Here is a 20,989-nt window from a genome sequence, read left to right as displayed (position 1 = left end):
ATATCTATAGTACTCTGGTAGTTTTACTAATTAACATTTTTTCAAATCAAGTAGTAGTGATAGCAAATTCTGTTATTTTTGACATTGTTATCTTTCTTTAAATTGAAACAAGTCATAAGATATAACCAGAAATGACTCTTAGCAATGAAGGCTAAAGAAGAAAAAAAAAATGGCTATAAAGGCCTTAACAGGGTTCAATAATGAAAGTCTAAAATAGAAATTAGCAATGAAGACTAAGAATTTTGCTTCCCAAGAAGAGTCTAAAACTTTGATACCATGTTGAAAAACTAAAAAATAAAATTATGTGAAAAACTAAAAGTAAAACTGAATGTATATTAAAAACTACTCTTAAGAATTATACAAGCACCTTAGGTTTATAAATAATTAACTAGTGGGAAAATTAAAAAATTAAATCTTCCTAAAATTGATCCGATAATTGAGGTATTATCTATTTTAATTTTTTTTCCTTAATTCTAGGAATACAAATATTTAATTTTAAGGATATAAATATTTAATTTTAGATATATAAATATAAACATACAGATTACAAAATTATAATCAATTGTAAATAATTGTTTTCCCACAAATACTATGTTAGAAAATTTCGTAAAATACAAGAGCCAAATATCACATTAATGCTTTAAAAATATTAAATCATATAAAAGGAATAAAGTGGATTAAAACTCATTTTTTGATTTAGAATTATTTTATATAAAAAAATTGACTAGTTTCTTGAGGAAAAATTATTAATGATTTTTTGATTGATTTTATTTTCATTACATTGATTATTGTAGTGATTCACCAATATATGGTTACAACTTATGACTTGCAAAGTTAACTATAACTCTACCATTTAGATGTGGTGTTAAATAGTTTCTTGAAGTCAGACTTTTATTCTAAGGTAAAAAATAAAAAGTTATTTGAAGTTTTTTATATAAATAATATTTAATTCTATCTTTAGCTGCTTTTAAGAGTTAAGATTATTATGAAAAAATTTAAGAAATATGTAATGATAACTTTTATAAGTGACACGAAAAAAGAGAATTTAATATAGTGCTCTTCCAATTGAACTTCTTTCTAATATTTTCTCAAGGTGAAATAAAGTAAAATGTTTAAAAATAGGTGCCACAATTAACTTATTTAATTATTGTCCTTTATTTCTTTGAGTTTTTGAACTACTTTTTGTTTTAAAAGTAACTATTATCTATTCTAATTATTTAGTCTGTTATTTCGTAAGAGTGAAAAAATAGATGAGAAAAGAACTTTTATTTATAATGTATAATTGTAGAAATTGAATTTAATTATAATTACAAAAAGAATTTGTTTTTTAACTCTTTTTTACTTATGCTTAATAAGGATAATATCCAAAGTTATATAGAATTTTAGAGTAAAAAAAGAAGATTTTAAATGATAATTTAAAGTTATTAAATATTAGTAAATTAATACTTTTTGTTATATTTATTATTTTTAATTGAAGTAAATATTCAGTTTAAGTTTGGATCATTTCGGGTCTATGTTGTTTTGGAGGTATGGTTAGGTTCAGGTTTGTGGGTTCAGGTTGTTGACATTAATAAAGTTGGATTGGATTTAGGTATGTTTTCTAGGTTTGAGTTTTGGAAGCATGTTATCTAAAAATTTATAGGTTGCATATAAAATAAATTTGTTTTACATTAGAAAGCATATTATATGAAGATTTACACTAATAGTATGAGCAAATGATGCCTTCTCTTGAAATTTAACCTTTCATTGCTCGCTCGTCATCTCAATCAAGATACTCTTTATTTAATTCTCAACTATTTTCTCCCAAAATATTTAAAATTGTACCATCTATAGTTAATTAGTTATTTGCAATTTACATTATGTTTTCAAAAAGTTTTTTCTTTTGCTAAAATTGTAGTTTTACAATTTTTACTTTTACGTTTGACTTTACTATTTCTACGAATAAGGCTGCTTCTTATGTATCATGTTGTAAGCTATTAATTTGGATGCAGGATAACAAGTGCATAGTTATTAATTGGCCTACAACTAAAACGTTCGTGGTCTTAAGAAGCGTGACTGATTTTATTTACCTGCTTAACATGCTCCTTCAGGTATACGACTTCTTCAACTTTTTAAATCATGTTATCATCATTTGTAGCATTACTCTCTTTCTCTCTCTAAAATGCTAAAATGGTTAATAAGAATACTTTTGATACGAAGTAACTCTAACATATCATAGAAAAGGAAATGAATCAAAATGGGTAGAGGGATTGACACCATTTCATCTCATTTAAATATTATTAGATTATACAATGTTTCAAAAAATAGGATAACAAATGGGATGAAATTTGCCAATCAGGACCTGTTGATGCCATATGATTGAAAAAAAAAGCTCATTCAAAGCAAATTTGGATGGATATAGACTATGAAAAAGCCTTATGATAAAATGGTTCTATGACACTTACCTAGAATGTTTGTTATGCATAATTTAGTTTTAAAGAAATTTTGAAATCACATTAAGGCTCCATTTATTTGATGCCATATGATTGAAAGAAAAAGCTTATTAAGAGCAAAAATGGATGGATATAGACTATGAAAAAGCCTTATGATAAAATGGTTCTGATACACTTACCTAAAATGTTTGTTATGCATAATTTAGTTTTAAAGAAATTTTGCTATTTGCCTTTTGCTTTCTATTCATTTTTCATTTTTTTGTCCTTTTCTTTCTATTCATTTTTTATAAAAAAAAGAAAAAAAATAAATACCAAATGGGAAACTTAAAAGTTTTCCTTTGGTTTCCTTTTAATTTGTGGGGTTTTTTTTTTCTTTCTCAAGAAGCAAGTCAAAAAAAGTTTCTTACAAAGCAAATCGAAAAACTAGAGATTTTCTAATGAGTAATGAAAAAATGTTTTTTTATTATTTGGTTATTTTTTGAGAAATTTGTTTTTTCAACTAATATTGACATAATTATTAAAATATTGAGCATGATATATTATTAAAATATATTAAAATTATCAATATTAAAAATAATTATATTTTAATATAATATTTAATAGTAAAATATTATATGAATATTAAACACTTAAGAAAACTATTTATTATTATCTATATCAATATTTTAAAATATTTAAAATAGTATTACTATTTTTAAAATATTATTTCTATTGATATGATAATATTAAAAATAGTAATATTTGTTATTAAATATTAAAAATATTTATACTACTAAAATAGTAATATTTTATATTTAAAGTCTGTATTATTAAATCAAAATAAAACTATTATTTATTTATATTAGTTATTAAAATAGTAACATAAATACATTTGTGAACAAAATATAAAAATACATATTTTAAATTAAAAAAATTAAGAAATGATAAAATATTTATATTATAAAAATAATTGTATTATTATTTTAAATAATATTATTTAGTAAAATAATAAATATTATTTACTATATTAATATTTATGATTAAAATAATAATATAATAATATTTATTATTAAAATATTAAAATATTATGTTTACTAATTTGTAAAATAGAAATATTTAAAATTATAATATAAAAATTTTTAATATCAATATTTTAATTTTTAAAATTTTTTTACTAATATTAAATAAATTATTCTTTATTAACGGAATAATGTTTTGGATTTAGTCAAATTAAAGTCAAATTTAAAAAATTGTGTTTTAAGATTCGACTTAAATAGAACTATAAAAATATTTAAAAATAAAATATTAGAAAACTTTTAATTTTAATAATTTAAATTTTGTTAATAAAATTAAATAAAAACATTTTATTAATATAATAATATTTTGAGTCGGTTAAATTAAACTTGAGTTTAAAAAAATCATATCCAAAGTTCGGTTTGAGTATAACTTTGCTAATAAGTTTGATAAATAATTTTACTCATAAACAGTTTTATTTTGAAAATTGTCTTCACATATTTAAAGAGAGAAGATAATTTCAAAAAATGACATCATTTTTTGTTAACCAATGTATTTTCTATCAAATAAAAAAAAATGCAAAAATCATTTTCTACAAAATCAAATGAACCATATTTTAACCAAAATTTATAGTGAAATTGCAAATTATGACATCTTAAATTTAAAATTCATACCATTTTATAAAAGAAAAAAGACATAACCCAAACAAACATATTAATTATACACCACAAAATCCAAAAAAAATTTTTATTTTTAATTTATATCATTATTTCACTTTTTCAAGCTTCTTTTGGCCCAAAAAATTAGAACCAAACTAAATTGAATTTTCTCTGTGCAGAAATCAAATTGAATTTGATAAAATTAAAGCAAAAATTGCTTATAATTTCTATGTTTACAAACTCTATATACAATGATACAATCCTAATCCCCAAAATAGGCCTAAATTATAGTTGTGGTCAACTTGAGCATATAGAAAATGTTACTAGGAGAATGCACATATATTTCTAGCAATCCATCAGTTCAAGGTGCTTCTAATTTGAAACATTTGAAAGTTGCTCAAGTACGATATTCGTAGTACTAGCTGTTAACATTCATTTTAAGAGCACTAATGATAGTTTTATTATTAGTCAAGCAACTTTGGTATAAGATATGAAACATATTTCATCTTGAGACAAAGCTTATCTCTGAGACAAAGCTTATCTCTAAGACAAAGTATCCACTTCTATACCCAAAAAATATTGCAATAGATCAATATCACTCATCTCAAAATTTTACCAAGATAATTCTTACTGTAGGAAATACCGAGAGTACTCTTGTTATTGTCATATCACCAACATAGAAAATTAATAAAACTGAATCTCACTTATATTTATGAATGAATAATGTTGACTCTTGGAACAAAAAGAGAAAGAATAATGTTGAATAATTAGGGCTTCGCATGAAAAATAAGATGAGCACCACAGTACGCTATTTCTCAGACCATGGATGTGGTGCCTTGTTAAGATCATATAAGTCTCATTGAAGCATATAAATTTTATTAATTTGGAAGACAACTATATATTTGATTATAATAACCTCTGGCTAAACCTCGTTTCCTGTGCGACTTTGACAAATATTCATTTGATTTTTTCTGCTGCAGTTCAGGTTGGCTTATATAGCTCCTGAATCTAGAGTGGTTGGTGCTGGTGAGTTAGTTGACCATCCAAAGAAAATTGCTGTCAATTACCTTAGCGGATACTTTTTTCTTGACTTGTTTGTGGTGCTCCCACTTCCTCAAGTAAGTTACTCTGGCTTTCCCTGTTGTGTGACAACTTCATATTTCTTGCACTCCAGCTGTGATAGTTGTTTTATGTTTATTGATTTTGGTTTTACTGTCTCTGTTTTGCTAGATGAATCTTTGAGCTTGACTTCATTTTGTTGATATATTTTTTTCCCTTGTTCATGTTCATGCAAATCCACTTACGAAGTTATAATGGTATACTTGGCAAATTTTTTCTTTAAGGATTTTTCTTTTAGCTTGAGCTTAACTTCAGTAACATAAATATTTGTTTATTGGTTCCTATGCATCTCAGTCTCTTTATTAACCAAAAACTGCATGTCATCTACGATTAAAATCTCTAGTTTACCAAAGCTTATCAGAAAATGTCTACTTGCACCTGGCACTCTACCTCAGCATTCATCTTATCGTGCATTCTTCATATTGATGTTAGTCATCCAATTTTATTTTAATTTATTTTCTGTTGCCTTTAATTGTTTCCCTGATTTAATTACAGATCATGATATCATTGGTCCTACCAAAAAATTTGGGATCATCAGGAGCAAATTATGCAAAAAATCTTTTACGTACAGCGATTCTTATTCAGTACCTTCCCAGATTGTATAGGTTTCTACCTTTCCTTGCTGGTCAGTCTCCAAGTGGCTTTATATTTGAGTCGGCATGGGCAAATTTTGTCATAAACCTTCTCACTTTTATGTTGTCTGGCCATTTTGTTGGGTCATGCTGGTACCTCTTTGGGTTACAGGTGGGCAACTGTTATTTTTAACATTTAAAAACATTTCATGATCTTTTTTTATCCTTTCAGAAATTGTCTTGAAGTGTTTTGGTTAATCTCTGAGACAGTTGCATTATGCATGCACTTAATTAGTTGCTAAGGAACTAAAAAGCTTCCTAACACTATGATAGTCTCCTTGTATACTAATAAATGTGAATTGTGAAAGATGATTATCTTGTTTCATAGCATACCCTTTAACACTCCCCCTGAATCTGGTATGTATAGGTAGCATTTTCTGCATAGGAACATGGATTGGAAAAGATGTGACAAAATTGATGAGCAAATTACCTTTATTTAATCTTATTTTGGTCGAAGCATAACAAAATGCTCTGATCTTAGCTTACCTAATCTTATCAAAGTAGGACTATCTCTTCCTCTCCTTCTCCCTAGATTAAATCTGTATATAATAATTGGGTTTTGCTAAAGAGTGCTCGAAGGGCAGTTTTTAAGGTTAGTTAACATACTATTTATAGTAATATCTTTGTATTAAATGCAGTAGTTGATAGATAATATGATAATTTCAATGCATTGGAAAAATATACTTTCCTAAAATGGTAACCTTAAAAAGTGCCCTTAGGGTACTCATTAGCAAAACCCATAATAAGTAGTCTAACTACCTTTTAGATCTGTTTGTTAAAGGATATGAGACAAGGACAAAATGTAGCATAAAATAAGAAGAAAACTTATACAATCCTACCCTATGCAGCAAATGAGCCGATATGCCATATACTCATAGTTTGCTACAATACAAGTCATTCTTGTACTCTCCCAAAAGTTAGGTAAACAAGTACTCCAAATAGCTGACAATGGTAACTGATGTCAGTTTGGAAGGCTCTTAGGAAGAATGACTAAAAACTTTTAAACAAGTCTCAACAAATGCAAGTGTTCAGCTTTAAGAGACTGATAGACTCAAAAAGTGATAGGCATAATATCATGTAACTGTTCATACACTTATTTCAACTTGAAAAAGTATTGCATAACAGTTCCCTCCCCTTGCAGCTAAATTAATTTAAAGGTAAATCATACATGTGGGTCAAATTACGGCAAGAAATTAGTTTAACATAAACCAAATGTCCTTTATTCTGTGTACATTAGTGCTCATATTAGTAATATGTGGTTCTTTCCAATTCCTCAATATACTAAGCATTTGAGTGTCTACTTCTATATCTATTTCACTTGTACATCCAAAGCCTGCCAGCAAATTTTTGTCCTCATCGGATTAAAAATATTTGGAAGGCAATAAGATCATTGTTTACATGTGCAATGCCTTAGTGCTAGACAACAAAAGCGCCTAACCATCTTGGGCAAGGCGCATTTGATCAGGCTCACTCCTGTTGTACCTAGGCATGCTTTTCTGTAAGGTGTAGGCAAACCTTGCCTGATTGAAGTTCTCTTGCATTTCTTTTAGTTTTTTTTTTTTCTTTCCTCATGAACTTTGCATGTAATAGTAAAAATGGACAATAGCAAACTCTACTTGTCAATGTTTGAGTATTGAATAACAAACTTAGGACCATAAGGAAATGGTGAATATCGAACAAAAAAAGGAAAAAGGAAATTTTGCATGTTTTGCAGGATAAAAGTGGACCACACTTTAAGAGTTTATTAACATAATTTATCTTCAGATTATTTTATAGCTATACACACATATACATACCTATTGCACCTTACTTCATTCATGCTTTTTTTTTTTTTTTGCACCTTGTGCGTCAGGCGGTATAAGGGTTCTACCTCCTTGAGTGCACCTTGTACCTTTGACAACTTTGAATACAATAGCTGTATACCTTTTCTACTTGGGAAAGTTTTTATCCGGCAAACAGGTCAAAAAAAAAAAAAAACACTCTCGAATGAAAATTCAATAATCACTTAAATCCTTGACATTTTATTTCAATCAATCAAGCCTTGAATTTCTATTTCGGATAAGTTGAGCCCTTAAACATTTATTTTCACCCAATTAAACCCTTAAACATCTATTTTCACTCCAATTGAGCTCTTCACTAGATGGAAATTAAAGTGATGGTTAAACAATTTTTGTCTAATAAGGGCTCAATTGATAAAAATAGATGTTTGAGGGTTTAATTGATTGCAATAAAACAACAGTAACTTGAATGGTTATTTAATTTTTGTTTGAAGGCCTTTCTGACCCTCTAGCCTTTAATTTTATTTTTAAACTAAATAACTTGGTAGAAGCATATCCATCAGCATTATGTAGATGTTTCATTATGAAGTGCTCATTGAGGTCTGCTTGCTTGATTTTCCTGATTAATTGATAGAAGTTGAAATCGCTTTTACTAGTAAATGCATGAAAGATGATCATATTTCTTTTTTTCTTGTTTGTCCCCCTTCTGACTTTCTCTTTACCAGAGGGTTAATCAATGTCTTCGAAATGCCTGCCATGATTCATCATTTGAGAATTGTACAGAGTTAATAGATTGTGGCTCCGGGCATACTTCTTTTCATCCTAATTGGACAAATTGGAAGGACAATGCAAATGCTTCTACCTGTTTTACAGCAGATGGATTTTCTTATGGAATATATATACAGGCAGTCAATCTAACAACAGAAAAGAGTATTGTTACCAGATATGTGTATTCATTGTTTTGGGGATTCCAGGTAATCCATTCAGCCTATATCATCATTTTTCCCTGTTATCTAAGTTGTACTTCTGTACTTTTTTATATGTTGGGCATAATTTAGTTGCAATGAGTTTAAATAAATTATAAGAGCATTTGGTTGTTTCTTTTGCTTTTTTCTATTTAGATAGATTTGCTTTCAGAAGCAAAAAGTAAATAGTGTATTTTAATATAAAAGAAAGTACTAATATCTTTGAAGAGTTTAAAATTAAACATTTAAGCATATTTTATGACCAAAAAACATGATTTTACTTTTATATGAAACAATTGTGTTTGATTTATGTTATGTTTTATCCATTTGCTATTTTTTTTTTCTTTCTTTATGTTTACTATTTGCTTTTGCTTTTTAGCAAATTTTGAGGAAGCAAAAAGCAAGTAACAAAAGTAACAACAAAGTGAAGCCCAAGAAAACTTGCCACATAACCTAGGGATGATTTAGATAATACATGAAAGGCCATTTCCAAGGCTTAAGTTAATGGGTCATCTGGAACTTATATGAGCACATGTTTTTTGCACATTAAATTATAATAGGTTCAGTACTAGAAAGTTTGTCTAGACTGTCATATATTCTCATAGTGCTTTGCTTTACTCTTTCTGCACTCTCTTTTCTTTAATTCACCCTTGTGATATTAACCAACACTTTAGTGAGGATCTTTCTTTCTATGTCTCCTTGTGTGAGTGCTTGCCCAGAGAGAGAGAGAGTGTGTGTGTTCACTTATGGATCTTGTCTTCAAAAAGTGTAAAACATTTCCACACTAAAGCTCATCCTTGAAATATTATACATTGTTAAAGTGCATCATTGTTCTTGCTGGCAAACCATCAGTCAATTGGATGGGAAGTTTAACCTCAATGGAATACTATTTAGAAGGGTTGTTGCAAATGTTACACTGAAATACTGCTAAGTAACTTCTGAAGCTACAAAATCCTACAAACATTCCCTGCACCTATGCAAGTAATACACTATGTTCTTCAATTGATTTGCCAAAATTCTCTACTGCAAAGAGTACTTGTTGTCTATTCTTTTCTTGCATTCTCACTTATTTGCTAAAGAATTCTATCTTTTGCATTCAATTTTATTTTATTTTTTCTCTTCCCTATAGTCTTGTTATTGTTTAAACGTAAAGTAGCCCTGTCATCAATTTATTTCCTTTTCTACTGATTATCGTGCACAGTTCCCACTTCACCCATCTTCTGCCTGTTTCTTTGCTTAATTCTATCATAACTATGTTATCTTCCCCTTTTAAGTAATCAATTCAAGGTAGTGAAACAGATAATTCATCAATCTATTTTGTATGGAATTTTGTCTTTCTTCATTGATATATTGAATTTTATACCTTGTATGTTTGATTAAATGCTATGAGCAGTTCTATCAACTAACAATACCTCCCATTGACAAATTTTTGGTTAATTTAATGTTGTGAAGCAAATCAGTACGCTGGCTGGAAATCAAACTCCAAGCTATTTTGTTTGGGAAGTTCTTTTTACCATGGCCATTATTGGACTGGGCCTCTTGCTTTTTGCTCTTCTGATTGGAAATATGCAGAACTTTCTCCAGGCACTTGGACGAAGGTATAACATTGCAAAACGTTATTCAAATTGCATTTTACGTGCCAAAAGAAAGTGGAGTTCTTGCTAAAATTCTCATAAAGTTGCTCTGTAGTAAACATATAAAGGGTACATGCTTGTTAGAGTCATACAAATCCTACTCTTACAAGGATTCCAAAAGTGGAACCCATGAAAACACTATAGAAAAAAAGAAATCTGGAAACACAGACCTTACCTCAAAATCTGAAGAAGAGAGAAAATACCCCTAACACTTCAAGCTGAAGAAGAGAGATCAAATGAAACAACAACTTTCTATGATAAACTATAAAAAGAGCTTTATTTGCCAAACTAAATCTATTTTAGATCAAGGTCCTAAATTTATTGACCATCAATCAATGAAGACAAGAGTTCCTCGTATTCTTGTATTTTTAGCCTTTACTTATCTTAACATTCTTATTGTCTGCAACATCTACATGAATTACTCATTTTTTTTCCTTTTTCAAGGGTTTTTTAATCAGTCATCTAACTACTTGGAAGTTTAAAGAGTACCATTTTGCTTAGCAATTTGTTTCCACTAGATCTGCTTTGAAGTTATGAAATGCCAACCTTATGACAAATCCTTGACATTAAGTTTAGGATTTGTTTGTTAATCCAAAAATGCTTAACTAGTGCCAGTTAATAACTTCAAATTTTAGAGGCTTTTAAATAGATCTTCATATTGCAATAGACAAGAAACTGTTAGGGAGATATCCTCATATTTAATGATGAAATCAACGATCTTTAATTCTTGCATCAACATGACTTGTGCAACAAGGAGTTGATACAACTCTTCGGCTTAACATTATCGTGAAAGATATTTTTGGAACTTGTTAATAGTCGTTGTAAAAGTTATCCTTGCCCCTCCTCATCCTTTTCCATGCCCAATATTTACTGAATAAATGTTGCATTATTCATGACTTTTCATTTTGTTTTGATTTAGTCAGTGTACAAATGATCCTTGGTTTCCTTTATCAGGACTTGCTTAAGCAAATATACCATACTAATGATAGATGCACATTAGGCATAGGCTTGACCTTGCAAAACAGCTCGTTGATCGGTTAGTATTTTATACGTTTGTTCGCTCATTAGACCATGTTATAACTAAAACAGTTGTTCTTTCTTTAGTGTAATCCTTCAATAGCACATCACTATTATCATCAATGCCACCAATTAGCACAAAAATTATAATTATGAAAAGATGCTAGGCCGGGTCGTTTACTCTATCTCTCCTTTATCTCTAGCTCTTTTCACTTATTTTCTCTAATCAGCTTTTACACTCCACAAACTTGTGCTCTACACAATTTTAAATAGACTATAACTTGTTATTTGAACTAATTTGAATGAGGAATTTGTCTAGTTAAACATAAAATATAACAAGGGTTAATGTCATGAATGGCTCCTAAACTATAGTAAAATATTCAATGTGGTACCTAACTATGAATCTATTAACTAAAGTGGTACCCTCCTAACATGGCTAGTTTTAAATGATGATACGTGCCAGATAAATAATTTTTAAGTACCATATTAGTTAACAGATTCATAGTTTAGGTATCACACTAGAGATTTTTTAAGTTCAGGTACCACATTGAACATTTCACTAAAGTTTAAGGACCATTAATGACATTAACCCATATAACAATCGTAAAATAAAGGTCATATTTGTTGGAATAGTTGACTTACCCTTTGTGATTTCAATATCGAGAAACCATTTAAATGGAAGATATTAATGGCCATTCATGGATTTAAATAACCCCAATTCACCCTTTTCAATGCATTATTAGAAAGCACCATAAGTACATTTTATTATAAAAAAGGTGGTAGATAATTTTATTTATTGATGCAAATGTATGGTGGCCCAAAAAACGATCATGTACTATGTAGGGGAGAAAAGCTAAATCTTGAGTTGAATGGAACTACACCGATAGAAGTAACCATACACATATGAGGGTTTCCATGTATATATGTCCCTGATAGATCCCATTTTTTATCGTTGTGTGAAAGGCTTACTAGTTTGTAAATGTGAACAATTTTTCGTCATTCACTTGTGAGTTGTGGTGAATGACACAAAACAAAGAGATGTTCAATGAAGAAGTAAAAGTGCATAGGATATATTTAATTTCTATCCTATTTTCATTGGTTGTGTTGTAATTTCTTGTATTATCGTATTCTAGGGTTACATTTTGTAATTTTATTGTTATTAGGGTTTTAGGCAATGTTTTAAAAACTAGATCGACAAATGACCCGTTAGGCCTAGTAGTTGATGCTTCAACCAATTCAACTATAGAAGAGGATTTTAAAAAGTTGAAAGTAATTAGAGATGTCAATTTTACCCATACTCAATGAGGAATCCTATTTTTTATCCGAATGGGGATAGGTATTATATTGTAAATATGGGGATGGTATGATTTTAAATTTTTATTAAGTATGAGGATGGGGATGTTAATATGGGACTTGTCCCGTACTCGTATCCATACCCTACATATATATTTATATATATATTTAATATATAGATTTTTTATTAAATAATATAAATTATTAGTTTAGATTAATAAAAATGAATATATTTTTATTGAAAAAATATATATTAATATATATTTATAAAAAAATTACTTAAATATACAAAATAAAAAAAACTAAAATTTTTTTATTATTTATTATTATTATTATTATTATTTAGCTATGGGTATAAGGATTACTCATATCCATTGAATACCCATGTGTATAGGGATAGGAATAAATTTAAAATACTCATTGTGTATGAGTGCGGAGATGAATATAATATAAGAATCTAAAGATGGAGAGTGATCTACCCATTCGATTGTCTTTTCTAAGTTCATGTCTCTCAAAGCATGCCTCTTTGTTGTCATTTGATTTTTCAACTCAATAAAGTGTCTTTCCACTTTCCTTTTTTATTTTTTAACCATTTCTATTTACTCCTTTATTTATTTATTCGATTCTTTTTCTCTTCCTTTGTTTTGTTGAACTTGAGTGAAGCTAAAATTTTTCTTTATTGGTTTTCTCTATCTGCTGCTTTTGTTGGTTTTTATCTTTCATAGTTTTAGACCAGATCTCTTCTCAAACATCCTCATCATCAAATCCTACACAACTTTTTTACTTTTCAAACTCTCAATATTTCTTTTGATGTCTTACCATAATACCAGGCTCACATTTTCTTCTATACTCCCTAATTATATTAAGATCAAGATATATGATAAAGAAATAGAAGATTTATTATTAGGAATGATAATATGGGGCTAACATGGTCAAGACTTAAACTTCCAAGGGTTTTTTATATTTTTAGTTATCTAATTCAATTGAATTAGGAGTGTGAACGAATAAAACATTCGACTAAGAATTTATTAATAAGCTCGATTTCAATTTGTTTATATTTGTTTGTTAAGCTTAACAAACCATAATGAACAACATTTTAGCATTTGGTTAATTAAACCAACAGATTACGAACATAACAAAATTTGTTCATGCTCGGTTCATTTGCACCTCAAAGTGTAAACTAATGGAGTGTTTGACGAATAGTTCAAGTGTCACAGGCTGAGACTCAACCTCTAGGCTTATGTGGCTTTAGGACCTGGGCATCCACTCATCTGGCGTCCCAGAGTCACGGTTCACACCCTTGTGAGGTATTGTCTGTTTTGACCCCTCTAGCCTTACAATTTGTCCTGCAAAAGGTGCTTCACAAGAAGGAGGTAGTGTGAACCCTTATATCCCATGGCTAGCTCTAGCACACAACCGCAGCCGATGTAGGATTCAGAACTCCTCCTTAGGTCCGTGACATCTTCTCCTACTCCAATGAGGGCCCACTGTTATCGGTGGCACATCGCTAGTACCCCAGAGCTGGCTCTAATACCACTTGTTATAGGCCAAGACTCAACCTTTAGGCCCGTGTGGTTCTAGGACCTAGGCATCCACTCATCCGGCGTCCCATATCAGCCTGACTGTCACGGTTCATACCCTTGTGAGGTATTGTCCGTTCTGGCTCTTCTGGCCTCATGATTTTGTCTTATAAAAGGCGTATCACAAGGAGGAGGTAGTGTGAACCTTTTTATCCCATGGCTAACTCTAGTACACAGCTGATGTGGGATTCAAGACTCCTCTTTAGGTTCGTGACACAGGAACATGCTCGGTTTTTGTTTGTTTATGTTTGTTTATAAAGCTTAACAAACGATCATGAACAGTATTTTAACTTTTGTTAATTAAACAAACAGATCGCTAACATAACAAAATTCGTTCATATTCGGTTCATTTACACCTCTAAACCGAATGGGTCAAACTCGATTTTATGCAAACTTCTCGATTTTGGCCTTGTCTAGTCTCAAGGGGTTGATTAGATTGAATGCCTCAATAATTCCTGTTCTAACTAGCTGGCCTGGTCAGGAATTTAAAAGATTATAATGCTGCAAAGTAGTGATTTATATTGAGAGTAAGAACAATAGAAACACTTTGGGCACAATTAGAAACTTTTGTGGACTCACCCCATAATTACTATGGCATCTCACCACACTTGACTATGATAGCAATTTAGAAACTTTTTGTGGACTGCCATGACAATTAGTATGGCATCTCACCACACTTGTTAATAGTATGACTGGCAATAAGTTCTCAAAACTAACTCCTAGAGAAAGATTACATTACTTTACATAGGAGTCATAAGGAGACTAGTCCTTAGTAGGTTACCACTTAAGAGGTGCTAGCTAGACTCCTTCATCTTTACTTAATGATGAAGCAATAGAAAAGAGAATTCATCTCGTAAGGTTTCAGTAATCCAAAACATTACTTGTCAAAAATACATCTAGACAATACCTACTCAGTAATACAAAATCATAATAGTAAGAAATATTTAATGGCTATAAACTTTAAAGGCTCCTTGGATCCTCTATCATCTCTCTCTGACTTGATCATGACTGTCAAAGCAACTCAAAAGTTTATTCATGTAGTTATGAACTACAGAATCAAAATAGGCTGCCAAAGTAGTCTTGCTAAATGCTAAGCACAATGGTTAAAAACCTGAACTAGCAAGCTATCCAAATAGTCTCACTAGGTGTTACTTGTATTTTAAGTTGGAAAAATATTCCAAGTCTCTTCCAAAGAAGATCTGGGAGAAACCTGACCGAACATTTTTCAACTCGATGTAATGTTAGCTAATTGCGACCAAATTCTAGTACATCTAAAACTCACCCTAACTAAGATGCTATAAAACTCAACAAACCCAAATGATACTAATCAGTGTATCAAGGACAACAAGCAAAACCAAATTAGTAGAACGTGCCAAATCTTAGGCCCCCTTGGTAGCCTACATCAATGGTTGATAATGGTGGAATTTCACTATACTCCAATTAAGATTTGAGATTACAAGAAATGTGTACTCAAATTTGATAAATGTTACACCTACTGAATCTTTATCCCTCACTATTGGCCTATCAACAAACCTCTTGTAAAGTTTTAAGAAAGAAAATTAAAAAATGCTTGTGATAAGTGCAGAAAACGCCCATATACCAAAGTCCAAGCCTCATTTTGTATCCTATATGTTTTTGATATATATAATCTCAGGCTACAGAATAGTCCAGCACTTTCCCATCATCCCATAAATCCCATTCCTCCCATCACATGATTTGGACCATAGAACTCCAAGTTTGAGTCTCATGTTTTAACCGTTGCAAGAGCTTGATAGATTCGTTTATTAGTTTAATTACCATTTGGCTTTGCTTGATAAATTTTATTTTCTTTCCAGGAGGTTAGAAATGTCACTAAGACGTCGTGATGTGGAGCAATGGATGAGTCATCGGCGCTTGCCAGAAGAACTAAGAAGGTAAGTGGGTTCATTTTTTTGTTCTTTCTCTTTTTTACCTCTTTTTGCATTCATTCTCATTATCTCTTTACATTTTTCTTTTGTAAAAGAGAATTAAAATGTGGTCTTATTTCTTGATATACTCTCCTGGTTTCTGTTTTTGCTACACAATAGTGTACATCGCGTCTAGCACCACCTATGAAGCCCAGTTTTTCACAAGTTCTTTAATCATTACACATGAAAGAGTATATGAGAATAAGATTTATCACCTATAATGCCCAATTTTCTGAAAAATTTATTTTTAAATTTTTGTACAAATACAAGGTACAATTATTGTGTATACCTCTCATTCTGAAGCCTAAAATCATATGTACTAAAAAAATAAGGTGCAATTACTGTGATAGATCTGCATTGACTTGTGTTTGTAAGTGGAGTCCCATCTAGAAGAGAAATATGTTTGAGATGTGCTATTTAAGTTCTTCAACTGTCTCAAATGTTAGGCCCTTTTGCCAGTGGTTGCAAATTATACTTAATTACCATTATCTCATTTGTTATCTCTTTGTTGGACTTGTGGTGTTCATGTGATTTCTCTTTCTCTTGGTCAAAAATGTAAAAATTTATTGTGATAGATCTATTATCCTGCACTAGGATATATTTGTCGGTATGCCTTGTCACATTGCATCATGGTTTTTAGTTGGCAGTTTGATCTTCCCTTAGAGGCTGCTGCCTTTTGGACGACTGGCTTCAAGCAAAACCTACTTTTGGCATCATGTTTAAACATGTGATAGTTATTTAGAATTAATCATCTAAATTGCTGTGTAGGAACGTACGAGAGGCTGAACGATATAATTGGTCTGCCACAAGAGGCGTAAATGAAGAAATGCTTCTTGAGAACTTACCCGAAGACCTTCAGAGAGATATAAGACGCCATCTCTTCAAGTTTGTTAAGAAAGTGAATTTCATAATCTCTGAATGAAATGAATAATGCTCTTTTCTGTGTACTGAAGGTTTAATAAACACAATTAAACTGTTTACTGTCTCCATGCTGCAAAATATCGTACTTGGAAAATCCTTTGAAACATATCCTCCTACTTGTCCTCGTATGAAAATAAGTTGGCTTATCTTTTTGAAGCAGACCGATACTAATTTGCAGAAAGCCAAAATCTATCTTTTTAATTGACACATGAATGATAAGTGCTTGTATATACATGTGAATAATACTAAATATATCTGGTTAACTTTGCTGATAGCTAATAGATTAACTAATCTGTGTGCTCATTGTGCCTTAGACTCGTAAATACATTTTCTTTTGCATTAATATTGGTTGTATGTAATAGTTTTAGTCGATTATTACTGAAGGATATAAATTTAAAAATTTGCCTCTTATGCTACAAATATACTTTATATATCATCAAGTGATCTTCCAGACCTTTTCTAATTCGGTTAATTTGTCCAAACATGCACATCAAAATATTTTATGTAGTTTGTTTTTCATTTTTTACGTATTTTATATTTTGTAAAGATGATAACAACTTTGTAACAGTTAGTCCTGTTGTATCAAGGGATAATTGCTTACTCCAGAAGGTGGTATGCTAACAAAATATATTATATCACTGCTGGTACCATGTTTTACATATTTTCCTTAATTTTCTTTTTGAGAAACCGGAACTTGTCTGATGGTTACTGAACTCAGCATTCTTCCTTCTTAATTAGGCTTCTCCTTTATGATGGATTCTCATATTAGTAGCATGAGCTAATGTCTTCTAAACTTTAATCAGTATTTGTTCACATGTATTTACTTGTTAACAATGGCCTGTATGTTTTTTTCTTATTTCTGGTCAGGACCTAAATGTTATTTGGTTCACATCTTTTGGAAAATGTTGTGGCTGACCAAAAGTCTGTCATGATAAACCCAGAAAACTGAGTTAGCTCCAATAGCTTTAATTTATGGAAGTATGCTACTCCATGGGCCTATGGAAATGGGTAGTGTTTTTTTTTTTTTTTTTCATCCTTCTTAAAAACATCAATTGTGGTGATGACTTCTATAAATCTTGTGTTAGAAACATCATTTACCAGGTTTCTTCTACTAAGAACTTCTACCTGCAAATGATGGTTAGCAGCATAACATTACTGGGATTGTGTTGATTAATGACATTATAACAACTGAGATGTTCTTTCAGAGATTTGGAAAATGTTTCATTCTGCAGGTTCGTATTTTTGCTCTTATGGATGATCCTATTTTAGATGCCATCTGCAAGAGGTTAAGACAAAAGACCTATATTAAAGGAAGCAACGTGTTGTCTCCTGGTAGTCTGATTGAAAAGATGGTTTTTATTGTGCGTGGGAAAATGGTAAGTGATGGAGAAAATGGAATCATGGATCCCTTATCTGAAGGGGATGTTTGTGGTGAGGAGCTTCTAACATGGTGTCTTGAGCATTCTTCAGTAAACAGAGGTATTATAATGATACCTAACTTGAAACTGACATTTACTTTGGTGCATTTTCTAGATGCTTAAATATTTTCAAATTGTTATCATGCTGGACTTTAAAGTAATAGTGTTTTAGGCCGTAGAATTCATGATCTGCAAGCTAAAGATATTTTATCAACATGATTTCTGTTGCAGATGGCAAGAAAATCAGGATTCCTGGACAGAGATTGCTTAGTAACCGAAGAGTTATGTGCCTGACAAACGTAGAAGCATTTTCCCTTCGGGCTGCAGACATAGAAGAAGTTACCAGTCTTTTCGCTAGGTTCTTGCGCAATCCTCGTGTTCAAGGGGCCATAAGGTTATTTTCATGTCAATAGTTTCATAAATAAGTTTGCATATTTCTTTCTTTCTGTTTTTTTTTTTTTTTAAGCTTGGACAAGCACATGCATGTTGACTTTAACTTTTAGGTTACTTTCCTCAAGTTAGGCATCTAATTTGGAACTCTCACTTGTTCTAAACCTTTTTTAACAGTACTAAGTACATTCAAAATTTTATGTGTGGAGTTAAGACAAGTTTTAAATTTATTGGTGAAGGTTTTTTTTCTTTATTAAAAAAATCATGATTCACATGGCTGTCATTTAGGACGTTTGAGTGATTGTTGTGACTGTTGAGCCATGACTTCTTTTCTTAGAAATGAAACTTATGGTGTAAACCTAAATTAGCACAATGATGTTAATCTTTGGCGTCCTTTCACTTTATTTGCTGTTAGGCCATACAGCGTATCCCCAAAAGAATGAATAACTGATATTTTTCTGATTATTTAAATAGCAACAGAGAATATTCACAAGTTAGAGATTCTTGTGCATTCTTTACCATTCTCTTGGTAGCTCAATTCTTCATTCCTTGGGCTGTTCATAAAAGGCTCTAAAATCTTACTCTTATGAATTTCACATTCAGAAACTACAGGTCCTCCACAGCTTCTACTATGTCAATTTCTTGCTTTTTCTGTTTGTACGTAGAAAACTAGGGTATGAGTTTTGTACTGCCCTCTCAAATCTAAGCAGATGAAATGTTTTTACATCCCTGCAATTTAAAGCCTCAGTTTTCCCGGTTATCAATTGTTTTAGTAGTTGGGTTGGTCGTTATAGAAGTGAACTAATAATTGCTACTGTTTTTACTACTTACTGCCATAGGCATTTCAAAATTTGTGGATGTAAATAACACTTGACCATTCAATGGAATGTTATTTGAAATTTTCATGATCTATATCATTATCTTTCTTGTTGGGCTGAATTTGGTGGTAGCAACATCACATACAGTCATGAAAGTTAATATCTTATTACCAATTCACTATCTGTTGCCTTCGTTGGTTTCAATTTCCACTTTCCAGTGAAGGATATGGAATAGCCACTGTATTTACTACCTACTGCAACAGGCATTTCAAAATTTGGGAAAGTAAATGTCATTTGATCATTCAATGGTTTTGCTTGAACCTTCCATGATATATATCATTATCTCTCTAGTTGAGTTCAATTTGGTGGTGCAGATCGCATATGGTCATGAAAGTTAATATCTTAATAACAATTCAGATCTATTGCCTTAATGGCTTCAATTTCCAGTTAGGGAGATGGAGTTCATCAATCATGACCTCCATAAAAACATGCATTCCCCCAGTTTCTACTAAAAGTTACAGTATGTAAATTCTGCCCTTTAGGTCAATTAGGGGCACATTTTATGGTTAAGAGCTAGGAATGATGTTGGACTCTTAATTAGAAGCTGATTTTGTATTTCTCTATTCATACATGACGAAATTGTCCTTGTAACAGGTATGAATCACCCTATTGGAGAAGCGTTGCTGCTAACCATATTCAAGTAGCATGGAGATACCGGAAAAAACGTCTTAATCATGCTGACACCTCTCAAACAGGTCATTCTTCAGGATAGTTTTTTCAGCTTTTGCACTGTAAAAATGTAAGGTTCTTATGTAATACCGCTAAGACTATTAAATAGGTGGCCATGTTTGAATGAAATTTGTTGTAACTTATGACGGTTAGGATTATCTCAAGTTTTAGCATCTGTGGCTGTTGTCTGTTGAGATGGAGAAAAAAATAAATGATCTACAAGATGCAGAGTTCAGATTTTTATATGTAGTTAATATATGTAAGATGCGTATGTAATCCCATTTCAAAGGTCCCAAGTCATAGCATGTGAAAATTTCATGTAAATTTATACGAAGCTATGAAATTTTCATTTGGGATCATCAATGTAAGTGAAGGACAGGACAGTTGTCGCTGTTGTAGTTCCTTTTTGAGTAATTTATTTATACGAAAAATTTAGTTGTTGATCTTAAATTGCAGTTTGTGAACAGAGGATATTTCTTGTCCAAGTTACGTCCTACCCATCCCTCCCCAACCTATTAATGATGGCAACCATTGGTAGGCTAAATATTGAATCTGAGGATTTGAAGGCATCCAATAAGTTTGACATGATTGGTTTGAGACAGGAGAGGCTTTTACATTAAAGTATGAACAAGGAATTCCGGGATGGACTCTTGAAGTTTGTTACG

The 20,989-nt window shown here is 30.8% G+C and overlaps 1 protein-coding gene across 2 annotated transcripts in view; it reads left to right on the top strand.

Annotated features, from left to right (window-relative positions):
- LOC111289544 (putative cyclic nucleotide-gated ion channel 20, chloroplastic) overlaps nt 1-20,565 on the top strand; it is a 32,703-nt gene extending 12,138 nt beyond the window's left edge. Inside the window, exons 5-14 of one of the 2 annotated variants that reach the window (XM_022880667.2) lie at nt 1,992-2,090; nt 5,065-5,202; nt 5,699-5,947; nt 8,339-8,587; nt 10,031-10,176; nt 15,938-16,015; nt 16,817-16,946; nt 18,202-18,448; nt 18,619-18,781; nt 20,250-20,565. In XM_022880667.2, coding sequence (XP_022736402.1) covers nt 1,992-2,090; nt 5,065-5,202; nt 5,699-5,947; nt 8,339-8,587; nt 10,031-10,176; nt 15,938-16,015; nt 16,817-16,946; nt 18,202-18,448; nt 18,619-18,781; nt 20,250-20,367 — 1,617 coding nt within the window. In that variant the 3' untranslated portion in view covers nt 20,368-20,565. The remainder of the gene's footprint in view (nt 1-1,991; nt 2,091-5,064; nt 5,203-5,698; nt 5,948-8,338; nt 8,588-10,030; nt 10,177-15,937; nt 16,016-16,816; nt 16,947-18,201; nt 18,449-18,618; nt 18,782-20,249) is intronic. The other variant, XM_022880668.2, reaches the window with a different exon arrangement.
- The last annotated feature ends 424 nt before the right edge of the window (nt 20,566-20,989 follow it).

This window comes from Durio zibethinus, chromosome 11 (genome assembly GCF_047325235.1).
Source record: "Durio zibethinus cultivar Kanyao isolate XHJ-2024 chromosome 11, ASM4732523v1, whole genome shotgun sequence".
Classification (NCBI taxonomy): Eukaryota; Viridiplantae; Streptophyta; class Magnoliopsida; order Malvales; family Malvaceae; genus Durio; species Durio zibethinus.
Note: the sequence above shows the minus strand (reverse complement) of the source record. Positions and strands in the feature narration are given on the sequence as shown.